This window comes from Trachypithecus francoisi, unplaced genomic scaffold (genome assembly GCF_009764315.1).
Source record: "Trachypithecus francoisi isolate TF-2019V2 unplaced genomic scaffold, Tfra_2.0 Lachesis_group3, whole genome shotgun sequence".
NCBI lineage: Eukaryota > Metazoa > Chordata > Mammalia > Primates > Cercopithecidae > Trachypithecus > Trachypithecus francoisi.
In genome coordinates, this window is record NW_022681468.1 from 81,570,832 (window position 1) to 81,586,839 (window position 16,008).

Consider the following 16,008-nt stretch of genomic DNA (forward strand, 5'->3'; position numbering starts at 1 on the left):
GACCAAACCTATGATTGATTGGTCCCTGAAAGTGATGGGGAGAATGGAACAAGCTGGAAAACACACTTCAGGATATTAACCCAGAGAACTTCCCCAACCTAGCAAGGCAGACCAACATTCAAGTTCAGGAAATACAGAGAACACCACTAAGATACTCCTCAGGAAGAGCAACCACAGGACACATAATCATCAGATTCTGCAAGGTTGAAATGAAGGAAAAATGTTAAGGCAGCCAGAGAGAAAGGTCGGGTTACCTACAAAGGGAAGCCCATGAGACTAACTGCTGATCTCTTTGCAGAAACTCCACAAGCCAGAAGAGAGTGGGGACCAATATTCAACATTCTTAAAGAAAAGAATTTTCAACCCAGAATTTCATATCCAGCCAAATAGAGTTTCATAAGCGAAAGAGAAATAAAATCCTTTACAGACAAGCAAATGCTGAGAGATTTTGTCACCACCAGGCCTGTCTTACAAGACCTCCTGAAGAAAGCACTAAATATGGAAAGGAAAAACCAGTACCAGCCACTGCAAAAACACACCAAAATATAAAAACCAATGACATTATGAAGAAACTCCATCAACTAATGTGCAAAATAACTAGTTAGCAAAATGATGACAGGATCAAATTCACACAAAACAATATCAACCTTAAATGTAAATGGGCTAAATGCCCCAATTAAGAGGCACAGACTGGCAAATTGGATAAACTATCAAGACCTATCGCTGTGCTTTATTCATAAGACTCATCTCACAAGCAAAGACACACATAGGCTCAAAACAAAGAGATGGAGGAATATTTACCAGGCAAATGGAAAGCAAAAAAAGCAGGGGTTGCAATCCTGGTCTCTGATAAAACAGACTTTAAACCAACAAAGATCAAAAGAGACAAAGAAGGCCATCACATACTGGTAAAGGGATCAATTCAACAAGAAGAGCTAACTATCTTAAATATATATGCACCCAATACAGGAGCACCCAGATTCATAAAGCAAGTCCTTAGAGACCTACAAAGAGACTTAGACTCCCGCACAATAATAGTGAGAGACTTTAATACCCCACTGTCAATATTAGACATATCTGGACCAAGCAGACCTAATAGACATCTACAGAACTCCCCACCCCAAATCAACAGAATATACATTCTTCTCATCCCCACATCACACTTATTCTAAAATCAATCACATAATTGGAAGTAAAACACTCCTCAGCAAATGCAAAAGAAATGAAATCATAAAAAACAGTCTCTCAGACCACAGTGCAATCAAATTAGAACTCAGGATTAAGAAACTCACTCAAAACCATGCAACTCCATGGAAACTTAACAACCTGCTCCTGAATAACTACTGGGTAAATAACAAAATTAAGGCAGAAATAAGTTCTTTAAAACCAATGAGAACAAAGAAACAACATACCAGAATCTCTGGGACACAGCTAAGGCAGTGTTAAGAGGGAAATTTATAGCACTAAATGCCCACATCAGAAAGCAAGAAAGATCTAAAATTGACACCCTAACATCACTATTAAAAGAACTAGAGAACCAAGAGCAAACAAATTCAAAAGCTAACAAAAGACAAGAAATAACTAACATCAGAGCAAAACTGAAGGAGATAGAGACAAAAAAAATCAATGAATCCAGGGGTTGCTTTTTTGAAAGACCAACAAAATGGATAGACCACTAGCCACTCTAATAAAGGAGAAAAGAGAGAAGAATCAAATAGACACATTAAAAAAATGATAAACAGGATATCACCACTGATTCCATATAAATACAAACTACCATCAGAGAATACTATAAACACCTCTATGCAAATAAACTAGAAAATCTAGTAGAAATGGTTCAATTCTGGGACACATACATCCTCCCAAGACTAAACCAGGAAGAAGTCAAATCCCTGAATAGGCCAGTAACAAATTTTGAAATTGAGGCAGTAATTAATAGCCTACCAACCAAGAAAAAGCCCAGGACCAGATGGATTCACAGCTGATTTCTACCAGAGGTACAAAGAGGAGCTGGTACCATTCCTTCTGAAACTATTCCAATCAACAGAAAAAGAGGGATTCCTCCCTAACTCATTTTATGAAGCCAGGATCATCCTGATTCCAAAACCTGACAGAGATATAACAAAAAAAAAAAAAAAATTCAGACCAATACCCCTGATGAACATAGATGCAAAAATCCTCAATAAAATACTGGCAAACCAAATCCAGCAGCACACCAAAAAGCTTATCCATCATGATCAAGTCGGCTTCATTCCTGGGAGGCAAGGCTGGTTCAATATACACAAATCAATAAACATAATCCATCATGTAAACAGAACCAATGACAAAAACCACATGATTATCTCAATAGATGCAGAAAAGGCCTTCAATAAAATTCAACACCTCTTCATGTTAAAATCTCTCAATGAACTAGGTATTGATTAAACATATCTCAAAATAATAAGAGCTATTTATAACAAACCTATAGCCAATATCATACTCAATGGGCAGAAGCTGGAAACATTCCCTTTGAAAATTGGCACAAGACAAGGATGCCCTCTCTCACCACTCCTATTCAATACAGTATTGGAAGTTCTAGCCAGGGCAATCAGGCAAGATAAAGAAAAAAAGCATATTCAAATATGAAGAAAGGAAATCAAATTGTCTGTTTGCAGATGACATGACTGTATATTTAGAAAATCCCATGATCTCAGCCCAAAAACTCCTTAAGCTGATAAACAACTTCAGCAAAGTTTCAGGATACAAAATAAATGTGCAAAAATCAAAAGCATTCCTGTACACCAATAATAGTCAAGCCAAGAGTCAAATCATCAGTGAACTCCTATTCACAATTGCTACAAAGAAAATAAAATACCTAGGAATACAACTTACAAAGGACGTGAAGGACCTCTTCAAGGAGAACTACAAACCACTACTCAAGGAAACAAGAGAGGACACAAACAAATGGAATAAAATTCCATGCTCATGGATATGAAAAATCAATATCATTAAAATGGCCATACTGCCCAAAGTAATTTATAGATTCAATGCTATTCCCATCAAACTACCAGCAAGACACCAGGAAAGTCAATGGTAGACTTTCCTCACAGAACTAGAAAAAAACTACTTTGAATTTCATATAGAACCAAAACATTGTCCACATAGCCAAGACAATCCTAAGCAAAAAGAACAAAGCTGGAGGCATCACGCAACCTGACTTCAAACTATACTACAAGGCTACAGTAGCCAAAACAGACACATAGACTGATGGAACAGAACAGACGCCTCAGAAATAACACCACACATCTACAACCATCTGACAAACCTGACAAAAACAAGAAATGGGGAAAGGATTCCTTATTTAATAAATGGTGCTAGGAAAACTGGCTAGTCATATGCAGAAAACTGGAACTGGACCCCTTCCTTACACCTTATACAAAAATTAACTCAAGATGGATTAAAGACTTAAACATAAAACCTAAAAGCATAAAAACCCTAGAAGAAAACCTAGGCAATACCATTCAGGACATAGGCATGGGCAAAGACTTTATGACGAAAACACCAAAATCAATGGCAACAAAAGCCAAATTGACAAATGGGATCTAATTAAACTAAAGAGCTTCTGCACAGCAAAAGAAACTATCATCAGAGCAAACAGACAACCTATAGAATGGGAGAAAAATGTTGCAATCCATCCATCTGACAGAGGGTTAATATCCAGAATCTACACAGAACTTAAACAAATTTACAAGAAAAAAACAAACAATCCCATCAAAAATGAGCAAAGGATATGAACAGACATTTCTCAAAAGAAGACATTTATGCAGTCAACCAACATGTAAAAAAAAAAAAAACTCATCATCACTGGTCATTAGAGAAATGCAAATCAAAACCACAATGAGATATCATCTCACGCCAGTTAGAATGGCAATTATTAAAATGTCAGGAAACAACAGATGCTGATGAGGATGAGGACAAATATCTTTACACTGTTGGTGGGAGTGTAAATTAGGTCAACTATTATGGAAGACAGTGTGGTGACTCCTCAAGCATCTAGAACCAGAAATACCATTTAACCCAGCAATCCCATTACTGGGTATATACCCAAAGGATTAGAAATCATTCTACTATAAAGATACATGCACACGTATGTTTACTGCAGCACTATTTACAATAGCAAAGGCTTGGAACCAACCCAAATGCCCATCAATGATAGATGGGATAAAGAAAATGTGGCACATATACACCATGGAATACTATGCAACCATTAAAAAGAATGAGTTCACATCCTTTGCAGGGACATGGATGAAGCTGGAAACCATCACTCTCAGCAAACATGGAAACAGAAAACCAAACACCACATGTTCTCACTCCTAAGTGGGAGTTAAACAATGAGAACACATGGACACAAGGAGGGGGACATTACACACCGGGGCCTATCGGGGGGTGGGGGGCAAGAGGAGGGAGAGCATTAGGACAAATACCTAATGCATGTGGGGCTTAAAACCTAGATGATGGATTGATAGGTGCAGCAAACCACCATGGCACATGTATACCTATGCAACAAACCTGTACGTTCAGCACATGTATCCCAGAACTTAAAGGAAAATTTAAAAACTAGAAGAATTATAACAATATATTCTAATAAACGTTATGTAAATCTGGTTTCTCTCTTAAAATATCTTACTGTTTTCAGAGCACTGTTGACCATGGGTAACCAAAACTGCAGAAATTGAAACCACAGATAAAGGAAGACTATTGTACAAGGATATCAGAAATGTGTCCTAGACAGAAATGTGAGGATACTATTTGGCTCCCTGGCATCAGTTTTTACTTCACATGGAATTAGTAATTCACGAAAGAGATTGTCTTTCTGGAAAACAAACCCTCCTTCCATTCATAGTACACAAAGTTTAGACAAAGCAGACCTCAGTCTATCAAAAAACTATGCCCAAGGCTTATACCAATCACAGTAGCTTCAACTCTTCTCTGACAAATCCTTCATACACCTAAAGCAATATGGCAGATTGTACTTTCTGTAATGACTGCCACTGCACCAGCTCTTCTTTTTTTTTTTTTTTTTTTTAGACGGAGTCTGGCTCTGCCGCCCCGGCTGGAGTGCAGTGGCCGGATCTCAGCTCACGGCAAGCTCCGCCTCCCGGGTTCACGCCATTCTCCTGCCTCAGCCTCCCGAGTAGCTGGGACTACAGGCGCCCGCCACCTCGCCCGGCTAATTTTTTTGTATTTTTTAGTAGAGACGGGGTTTCACCGTGTTAGCCAGGATGGTCTCGATCTCCTGACCTCGTGATCCGCCCGTCTCGGCCTCCCAAAGTGCTGGGATTACAGGCTTGAGCCACCGCGCCCGGCCGCACCAGCTCTTCTTACATGACTTCAACACTCCTCTCACTGAGAGGCAAAGCCTATGTCCCTTTCTTTTAAATCTGGGAGGGGGCTTTAAATTGCTCCAAGCAATGGAATATTGTAGAATGGATACCATATGACTTCAAAGTCTAGGTAACAAAAAGGACACAGCTTCTGCTTGGCTTACCTTTTGGGAGGATGATCACTCTGGGAAAGCCAGCCATCAGGTTGTGAGAAACAATCCTGTGCAGTGAAGCAACATAGGGAGGCCGTCATGGAGAAGATATGAAGCTCCCAGCATCTACTGCTGAACCTGTGAATGAGTGAACCTTCAAATGATTACAGCCTCCAGGCTTCAAGTCACCCCTGCTGACATGGAGGGGAGCAATAACAAGCCATCGACACCAACCCTGATCAAATTGCAGGCTTGTGGGCAAAGTAAATATTGTTATTGTTTTAAATGACTAAAATCTTTTGTGTTGAAGCACACCTTCTTCTGCATTTCTCCACACCATTCTTTCCATTCCCTTAAGCATGGCCTTCACCATCCTTACCTAATCACTAGTGTTTTTGTCTCCTCCACCAGAGCCAAGGAATCTCATCTCCAGTATCCGTAAGTCTTACACAGAAAAGGGCCCCATAAGAGCTCTAGAAAAATCTTTGACCCTCTTTTTTTCCAGATTCCAGGGAATTTGGTGGTGTAGTGGTTAATATCAGATGCTCTGGAATCAAACTGTGATGCTCAAACCCTGGCTACTCCCTCCTCACAGTGTGAGATTGAGCAAGTTTCTTAACTTCTCTTGATCATAACCTTTTCATGTAAAAATAGAGATAGTATCAATACCTACTTTACATAATTGCTGGGATAATTCTATGATAGGATGAACATAAAGTACTTAAAAACGTAAGAACTCAGTAAATTCTCGTTGTTGTTATGATATAGAGTATTTTCTCATTTATTCAGCAAACTAATTAGCCATGTACTCTTTATAAGGTACGTTTTAAGTTTTTTTCTTGCACTTGTTACTGTGTTTCATTTCAATCAACTTTAACATAATCAAGTCATAGATTTTTTGGCCATTACTTTATAACAGCTTATTGTTTTAGTCATTTAAAACAATAACAATATTTAATTTGCCCACAATCTTCAGTTGCTTATTGATTGTATAGTTAGGCAGGCCAGTTAGAAATGTGATAAGCTCTGATATCTCCCAGCTTACAGGCACGAGCTCTCCTCAAAATATTAGAGAAAATGTATCCTAGCTCACATGTTTTGCACATCTGTGTTCTTCTGACCCTGTGACCTGGCCCTGACTGCCATTAGACCCCCTGATCTGACCCCAAATGACAACCTATATACATAATCTCTCCCTGGTACCTATACTCAGCATGTGGAGTGAGCCAGCTTAGCCAGTATCATCTAGTACACCACACACAGTTCCTGGGGACCCAGACCAGTTACCTCAGGATGTTATTTCCATCAGCCAGCCACTAGGTGAGTGGACCAGAAACAAAACCACCAGTCTAAGGTGGTTATACAAATTCTGAATCGGATGAGTGTGGAAACATCACTAACACAACAAACACATAACAGGTACTGTCAATAATAGAACCTATAAATTTAAAAAAGAAAGAGAAAAGAAACATAAAACATGACTTGTTTTTAACTTTCCTTCAGAGCCAATGAGTCAAGTCTTCTTCCATCATCAGAGGAGGTGAAGATGTAGAAGAGAGCGGCCACACTGGAAAGAGTGAATGAGAGTGGCAGGAGCCCCAGAGGAGGGACCTTGCCTCTTCAGAACACTGAAGCAGTGACAAGCGAAAAGAAGAAACCTTAGTAAACTGATTACAGAGAGTTCCTCTCCTCCATGAGACACAGGCCAGACCTGGATAATAAGGATGGTCACAGATAGCCCTGGAAATAGATATTATTTCCCTTGCATCACATCACTTTGGCCCACTGTGCCTTGGGCTGCCCCTCAAGTGCCCAGGCACCCAAGCACCTCTCAGCTTTTCTCTCAGGATGTTCTCTGGAGCTGTAAAAATTTGCTCTGTCAAAGAGCAGCCTTAGCCCTCAAGTGAGAAAGAATTAATGCTCCTAGAGAAAACACTCAACCAACTGGGAATGGGACTTATCAGGCAAATGACCCAGTCTCCTGAATTTTGGAAAGACAATGCTGACATCCATTCTTTATGGATTCTCAAAGAGTCTCCAGCAGGATTCAGCTCCAGATGCCCACAGCAATAGGTAGCTCGGTAATGCACTCATGGTTAGCTCTCCTTATTTTCCCTGTCTCGTTCTTCCTACTTCCTTGCTCCAGTCTCTTGGAATTATCTCAGAAAAAAATTAATTACCTCTAACTAAATCCTTGGTTTGTTTTTTGAATGAAAGACTCAAACTAAAATCCAACTGTATTGGGTTGAATAGTGTCCCCCCAAATTTATGCTCACCCACCACCTATGAATGTGACACCATTTGGAAGTAGGGTTTTTACAGATGTAACTAAGTTAAAATAAGGTCTTACTTGATTAAGAGGGACCCTAATGAAATGACTGGCATCACTTTAAAACAGGTAAATGTGGACACAGACACACAGAGAACATCACCCAACAACAGATACAGAGATTGGAGCAATGCATCTACAAGCCAAAGAGTGGCAAGGATTGCTAGATACCTCTAGAAGCTAGGAGAAGCATGGGACAGACTTTGCCAGACACTTCCAGAAAGAACCAACTCTGCTGATATTTGATTTCGGGCTTCTGGCCTCCAGAACAGTGAAAGAATCAATTTCTGTTGTCTGCTGCCACTAGTTTGTAATACTTTGTTATAACAGCACTAAGAAATTAATACAATACCCTAGAGTGTCTTAGTGAGGGTCCAAGAAAACAGAAACCACTCCAAATATTTGCAAACAGAAGGAGTTTATTACAGGGAACTAATTACATGAGAGAAGCCAAAGAGAGTAAAATGAATCAACTCAGAGATTAGCAATAACAGGAAGCCACTACCACACCTAGCTGGAGGCATGGAGGGAGCAAGTAGTGTTGCCAGGACCCTGATCACCTGGCAGAATATGAAACCATATCTAGCCTGCCAGGTGAGAGCTGGAGCCAGGAGGAGAGCAGAGGAGTCATCCTGAAATAGTCCTCAAGCTAAGAAGAAAGAGTGGGAAGGAAAAAGACTCTCATCAGCACCAACCATTGGTTGGCCCAACAAGAGAGAGCTGCCAGACAGAGAAATCTGTGTGATGTAGATTGTGTCACAGAGAACAGCAGGAAGATGAGGGCTGGATCTGAAAGCTACCTGGGCAAGGATCCAAACCAACAACTTCACTCCAACCCCACGAGACTCAAAGGAAGAGAGTTTAAGCTTTTGCTGTTTTTTAAATAAATTACTAGGATCCATAATAATACCAGTACAAGGTGAGATCTGAAGGATGAGAGACACTATGAAGAAACAGTGTGAGACAGTAATAATGCGTTGATGATCATGGCAGTACAAAAAATGGGAAGTCCTTCATGAGTCAGGTTTCTTTAAAGGCACATGCAACTCCCACTTAGATGGACACAACAGTATGTGAAGACTCACACTGTGATCTTTTGCTCCAAGAACCACCACAGGAACACACCAGGAAAACCAAAGGAATTCACAGATCCTTTGAAAGAAACAGGACACTGCAGCAAATTTTGCAAAACAGGTGAAAAACTGTAAGTTCCCAAAGTGTGAGAGGGAGAAAACCTGCCTCTGAATACACATCCCCACTGGGGAATCTGAAAATCCAGATCAAGGGAGAATTTAACCTTACCTAGAACTAAAACGAATGTAGACAGTCACACAAAATATAAAAGTAGAAGTATCGGGGGGAGTGCCTTGCAGGCACTTCCAGTCTTCAGCTTGAGCCCAGGGAAGCCATTCCTGACTATATGTCACAGGAGCTCTCAGGGAAGGCAGCCAGTGGAATTGGGGAGGGGTCACCAGGTGAAGGAAGCTTCCAACTGAAATGGGTAATGGTTTCAATTGGACACAAATTTTCTTTGGTGGAGTCTAGGGCACGAGTGGGAGCTTTGGCAATATGAGCACATGAACTCAGAAGCAAAGAAGTCCCTCCCATTGAAGTGGGCAGACGGGGAGGGGTGATAACTGAAAGTCATGCTTGCTTTCTCAGTGGGAAAGCTCACAGCCTTGGGCAAGATCTGAGTGGGGCACTTTGGGAGTGAGACTGGCCTCGCCAACTGTGTGGGAGCTGGGTGAGGTCTCTCGCTACCAGCTTTCCCCCACTTCCCTGGTGAATTATATGACACAGCAGAGGTAGCCAAGATCCCCTCTGGGAAATAACCCCACTGGCCTAAGAACCACCCCCACATCCCCCACAGTGGCCACAACAAACCCCATCCAAGGAGACTCTGAGCCCAGACCCCAACATGATGGTATTTCTTTACTCACCCTGGTAACCAAACACAAAAGATAGAAACGCTTGGGAGCTTCAAGGCCCCACCCATGATCTGAGAAACTTTGGTTTCTTACCCTGGCCAACTTAGGGCAAGCCTAGATCCCTCCACTACCACCGCAGCTGGTGCTCTCTTGAAAGCACCACCTCTTAACCCTGAACCCAGGAAGGAGAAGATAACACCTAATTCCAATGCCTGCAACATCCTGGCTAACCAGAGGTCCTGAGTGTGTCCACATGAAAACTTTACTGCTAGCATAGCCAGCATTCAAGAAACCCAGCACACTAAACATATCTACAACCAAGGACTCCCACAGAGTCTACTTCACTCCCCTGCCACTTCCACCAGAGCAGGCACTGATATCCATGGCTGGGAGACCTGAAGACAGATCACATCACAGGACTCTTCGCAGACATTCCACAGCACCAGCTGGAACCTGGGAGCCCCACTGGGAGCCTAGACCCAGAAGAGCAATAACAGCCAATACAGTCCAGCTGTCAGAAAGCTCCATCCCTAGGGGAAGGGGGAGAGCACCACATCAAAGGATCACCCCATGGGATAACAGAATCTGAACAGCTGGCCTTGAGTTCCAGACCTTTCCACTGAAATAGTCTACCCAAATGATAAAGAACCAGAAAGGTAATTCTGGTAATATGACAAAACAGAGTTCTATATCATCCCCAAAAGATCACACTAACTCCCCAGCAATGGATCCAAACCAAGAAGAAATCTCTGAATTGCCAGATAAACAATTCAGAGAATTATTAAGCTACTCAAGGAGATACCAGAGAAAGGTGAAAAACAACTTTAAAAATTAAAATATATATGTGTGTGTGTATATATATATATACACACACACATATATATAGGATATGGGTGAAAAATTCTCCAGAGAAATAGATATCATAAAGAAAATATCATCACAACTTCTAGAAATGAAAGCCATTAGAAAAACACAAAATGCACTGGAAAGTTTCAACAATAGACTAGAACAAGCGGAAGAAAAAACTTCAGAGCTCAAAGACAATGCTTTCAAGTTAACCCAACCAGACAAAGACAAAGAAAAAATAATTTTAAAAAAATGAACAAAGCCTCCAAGAAATGTGGGATTATGTTAAACAGCCAAACCTAAGAATAATTGGTGTTCCTGAGGAAGAAGAGAAATCTAAAAGCTTGAAAAACTTATTTGGGGAAATAGTTGAGGAAAACTCCCCTGGCCTTGCTAGATATCTAGATATCCAAATACAAGAAGCTCAAAGAACACCTGGAAAATTCATCACAAAAAAGATTATCACCTAAAGTCCTATCCCAATTCAGTTAAAGTAATAGCAGGAATAGCACCTTATAAATACCTGGAAAAATAGTAGAAGGAAACATGCTTAAGCATTAATAATGATCTCTTGTGGTAGAATTCTCGGTAATTTTAATGTTATCATTTACATGTTCTCTACTTAACTATACATATATATTTTTATATATACACATACATAAATATACAAACATATATATATATATATATATATATATATACACACACATTTTTGTTTATGGACAGCCCATGACTGTGAGCCAAGGGACATCAGAGACATGGCTCTCTGGAAACTGAGAGAATACTTAGTGGACAGTTTTTTTGTTTGTTTGTTTGTTTTTTGAGACAGAGTCTCACTCTGTCACCCAGGCTGGAGTGCAGTGGTGCGATCTCGGCTCACTGCAAGCTCTGCCTCCCAGGTTCAAGCCATTCTCCTGCCTCAGCCTCCAGAGTAGCTGGGACTACAGGCACCCGGCACCACGCCCGGCTAATTTTTTTGTATTTTTAGTAGAGACAGGGTTTCACCATGTTAGCCAGGATGGTCTCAATCTCCTGACCTCGTGATCCACCCGTCTCAGTCTCCCAAAGTGCTGGGATTATAGACGTGAGCCACCGTGCCCGGCCTTAGTGGACAGTTATTATCAGGATGATCAGCATCCATTTTTCCATCACCTGGTAACAACAACTAGCATTTCTCAAGGGAAATCCCCTCCTCATTCATAAGCAGCACGGATGGAGTGGAACAGTCCCTACCTCCACTTAAGGAGGGCTAAATAACCAAAGCATAAAGCACTACACTTCAGTGGACGCAATGATGACTAATTTTGGTTCAATAAATATCAAGTCCAGAACTTTTGTGTAGAACTGTGGAATACAAAAGTTATCTTTGTCACAGAATATTTTTATTTAAAGAGGGGATTCTAAATATTCCAAAAATATGAATCCGAGATAGTGGTAAGATAGGAATGGGTTGCCTTTTGGAGTATTTGTTGGGTGTGTGCAACTCTGCATACTGGTAAGGCAAGTCCAGCCTCCATCTCACACCAACAAGCATATTTCCCCACCATGGCCCTTACCATCTTGTGCTCTAACCACAGATTTTCAGTCTACTCTTGCTAACCATCAACTCTTCAACGGCAAGAGTCATGTCTCTCATATCCCTGGATCTGGCTTGCTAAATAATTATTCATGATTTTATCTGAGTAGAAAAAGAGCCAAGAACTGAGAAAAGGAGACATTCTCAGTTCTTCTCAGTCACTGAGGAGCTTCTGCAGTACCAGCCTTTCTGCTAGCTCCAGCCACAGCTTCAACAGTTCCACCTCCTTGTTCTTTATTCTTGCTTTCACCTTGTTACTCAGCAGCAGGGGTGTAAATGTGGTGACAGTGCCATGTCGACTTAAACCAAATGAGAGAATTTTAATAAACCACCCTTATAATGACACCCATCAAAACCAGAAGGGGACAAGCCTAGGAGGTCTCTGAGGTTACTGTACCTCATCCCTCCTTCATCCCCCTCCAGCATTTTGTTTCTGAAAGGAGTCAACACCAACAGCTCTGACCTGGGCAGCCTTCCTGAGAAAATGCAGCCATTTCTGCTCCTGTTGGCCTTTCTTCTGACCCCTGGGGCTGGGACAGGTAAGTGACTATCCCTATTCTAGAGGCCTGAACCCATCTTATAAGATACCTTGTACCTATGAGCACTGGTCAGGAATTTTCTTCAATCTGAGCCCAGCTCCTATTCCACACCCAGACTTATAAATCTGAGGCTAGATAGAGACTCAGCTAAGATGGAAAAATGAAGGGTGTTCCCTAAAAGGTTTAATAGGTGTTAGCCTCTCCCTAGACCTCTCCTTTATGACCTGGAATGTGGATTGTTCTTAGAAAGGCATTTGGTGGGGAATGTGAAGCTGAAAAAGATAAGTAATTATTATTCTACACTCCAACCCAGGAAAGAGGAGCTCAGACACCAAGTTGCAGTCATGGGAGTTATCACTGGACGCAGCTTAAGAACCACTTAAATTATTCAGTGCCCCCACCCAATCACCCCTGCCCAGGAGAGAAGTCCATGGTACAACTTATCTCAGAGGTGGCAAGATGACTGTGTCCATAGCTCTCCCAATACCTTGGCTCCACCTAGGCTTTGCAATTCATTTTTAGTTGGTTTCTCCACTTCCTTCTGCCTTTCCAGGCCCTCGGCTACTCCACTGACCTGGTGGTACCCCCCTCTAACATCCCTGAGGTCCTGAATCCCACCAGCCCTACCCCCACTAAACCTCAGCCAAAGGCTAATTGGAGGCTATTCATTTACGCACCAAACAACACTTACTGAGAACGTAGAATATATTAGGCCCTGGCACATGAGAATTTTAGAAAATCCAACTCCAGAAGCTCATGGGTAGATCATTAGAAAATGGCACCAATCCGGAGGACAGCAGAGGCTCAGAGGGATCAGAGAGACTCACTAAAAAGGAGGAGACTGGGAAGTACGGTCCAGGATCCTCTGGGGCTCTACCGTTGTGAAAATAGATCTTTCTTCCTCCATGTATGTTTCTGCAGTAGGATGCAGAAGTCAAGCACTGTCCATTCTTTCTGAGAGAAGGTTCTGAGACTTAAAGTTCAGAAAAGCTTACTCTGCCTGCAAGGAGTGCTCCCTGCAGAGCTCAGGAGGACCCTCCCTCACTGTCTGCAGCACACAAAAGACTTCACCGTCAATCACTGTCATCCTAAGCCTTCTCTCCTGACCGCAACCATCCCCAGCTACTTTATCTTCCAGCCTTTCCTTTCAGAGGAGATCATTGGGGGCCATGAGGCCAAGCCCCACTCCCGCCCCTACATGGCCTTTGTCCAGTTTCTGGATGAGAAGAGTAAGAAGAGGTGTGGCGGCATCCTAGTGAGAAAGGACTTTGTGCTGACAGCTGCTCACTGCCTGGGAAGGTAAGGAGCAACACCAGCTCACCTTCTGAGCCCCCCCACCCCTACAGGGACCCTTGTTTTCTTCTGGGGACTGCAGCCCAGGGGAGCTTCCAGAGTTCCTGGTAATGCAAGCCCATGAAAGCTCATTGGAGCAGCCACCTGGGAATAGGACTAGGATGAGGAGAGGATGAGAAATAGGACAGGGTCAGAGGGTCAGAGGTCAGAGCAAGTGGCACGGTTTCACACACTGGCCAAATAAAGCAGTGGTAAAGGTTGAATCCATGCATTAAGGATCAAAATGCAAACTCGAGCAATTTCATGATATTTCCTGAAGGCAAGAGAGAGCCCCCGGAAGCCCTACTCTTCATGTCTTTGTGAAGCAGAGGGCACAGTCACTCAGCCCTGGAGCCCTCCTGTCCCCTCAACTTCCCCTCAGCTGCAGCCCCACCCTGCCCTAGCTGTCATCTGCTCTTTACTACTCCTGGGCTGTATCCTCTGTGACTCCACCCCCATCCTCACTCTGCTCTCTGTGCAGCTCCATAAATGTCACCTTGGGGGCCCATAATATCAAGGAACAGGAGCGGACCCAGCAGTTTATCCCTGTGAAAAGAGCCATCCCCCACCCAGCCTATAATCCTGAGAACTTATCCAACGACATCATGCTACTGCAGGTGAGGCACACTCCTGCCACTCTTGCTCTTTTCGTCCAGTTGGTTCCACTCCCACTGTGGCCACTGTGACACGAGCTCTTCCCTCCTTTCCATCCTGACCTCTTGGCCAGTTCCTATGCCTTAGAGGAGAGGGAAGATTGTGCAGCCCCATCACTGTTTTGGGGCCCAGAAGGCCATTGCTTGACCTGGACTTTCTTGCTTCTTCCCTACCAGCTGGAGAGAAAGGCCAAGCGGACCACAGCTGTACGGCCCCTCAGGTTACCTAGCAACAAGGTCCAGGTGAAGCCAGGGCAGGTGTGCAGTGTGGCCGGCTGGGGTTGTGTCTCAAAGGACACTTTAGCAACCACACTGCAGGAAGTGTTGCTGACAGTGCAGAAGGACTGGGAGTGTGAACGTCTCTTCCATGGCAATTACATCAAAGCCACTGAGATTTGTGTGGGGGATCCAAAGATGACAAAGACCGGTTTCAAGGTTGGATTTCCAGCCCCTACCCAGAAAGACCACAGGGAGAGAGGAACTTGAGGGATTTCTGGGGTATGGCAGTGGCCAGATCCTTATGCTCTCAGCTCAGAGCTTGGACAGCCTGTGTCCACTCCTTGGGTGGATTGAGGTGGCTTTAGTCCACTCCTTGGGTGGATTGGGGTGGCTGGAGGGGAGGGATTTGTCATCCCACAGTTATCACCGAAGTGTCTGTGAGAATTGCAGAGAAAGGCTTGGTCTGGGGAGAGCTAGAAAGCACAGCCAGGGCCATGCTGGAGACCCAGGACTGAGGGAGGTGACAAGGCCTGCCTGGCACTGACGTCACACAAAATCCGTAACAGAGACCACCCATCCCAGGAAAGGCCAGCTCAGTCTTTCCTCTCTCTGTTCACAGGGGGACTCCGGGGGGCCCCTCGTGTGTAAGGGTGTGGCCCAAGGTATTTTCTCCCATGGAAACAAACAGGGGACACCTCCAGGAGTCTACATGAAGATCTCATACTTCCTGCCCTGGATAAAGAGAACAATGAAGTGCCTCTAACAGCAGGCATGAGACTAACCTTCCTCTGGGCCTGACCATCTCTGGGACAGAGGCAAGAATCCCCAAGGGGTGGGCGGTTGGGGTTGCAGGACTGTAATAAATGGATCTCTAGTGTAAATATGACTGAAGTCTTATTTATTCACTGAACCATCTTCAATATGCCACAACACTGCTCCAGGCAGCCATCTGCTGACAGTTCTGGCTTTTGCTTCTTCCTTTCTCCCCCAGCCCTCCTTCCTCCCTAAACTCCATGCTGTACAGTGTTTTCACCAATTTCTCAATCACATGTCTTTGATACTGAACCCTCT

The 16,008-nt window shown here is 43.1% G+C and overlaps 1 protein-coding gene and 1 long non-coding RNA gene across 5 annotated transcripts in view; one reads left to right on the forward strand and one right to left on the reverse strand.

Annotated features, from left to right (window-relative positions):
- LOC117069895 overlaps positions 1-16,008 on the reverse strand; it is a 248,968-nt gene that overhangs the window by 98,726 nt on the left and 134,234 nt on the right. Inside the window, exon 3 of one of the 2 annotated variants that reach the window (XR_004431707.1) lies at positions 5,528-5,653. The exons of the other annotated variant lie outside the window; for it this stretch is intronic. This is a non-coding gene — a long non-coding RNA (uncharacterized LOC117069895). The remainder of the gene's footprint in view (positions 1-5,527; positions 5,654-16,008) is intronic. 2 annotated transcript variants of the gene reach the window in all.
- On the forward strand, positions 12,459-15,818 carry GZMH (granzyme H). Of its 3 annotated transcripts, none has more exons than XM_033188387.1 (5): positions 12,463-12,733; positions 13,872-14,032; positions 14,547-14,682; positions 14,896-15,153; positions 15,557-15,818. In XM_033188387.1, the coding sequence occupies exons 2-5, from the start codon at positions 13,932-13,934 to the stop codon at positions 15,698-15,700; spliced, it is 639 nt and encodes a 212-aa protein (XP_033044278.1). In that variant the 5' UTR covers positions 12,463-12,733; positions 13,872-13,931; the 3' UTR covers positions 15,701-15,818. The 3 variants fall into 3 exon arrangements, with proteins under 3 accessions (XP_033044279.1, XP_033044278.1, XP_033044277.1); XM_033188386.1 differs by having other exon boundaries at positions 12,466-12,733; positions 13,885-14,032; XM_033188388.1 differs by lacking the exon at positions 14,896-15,153 and having other exon boundaries at positions 12,459-12,733; positions 13,885-14,032.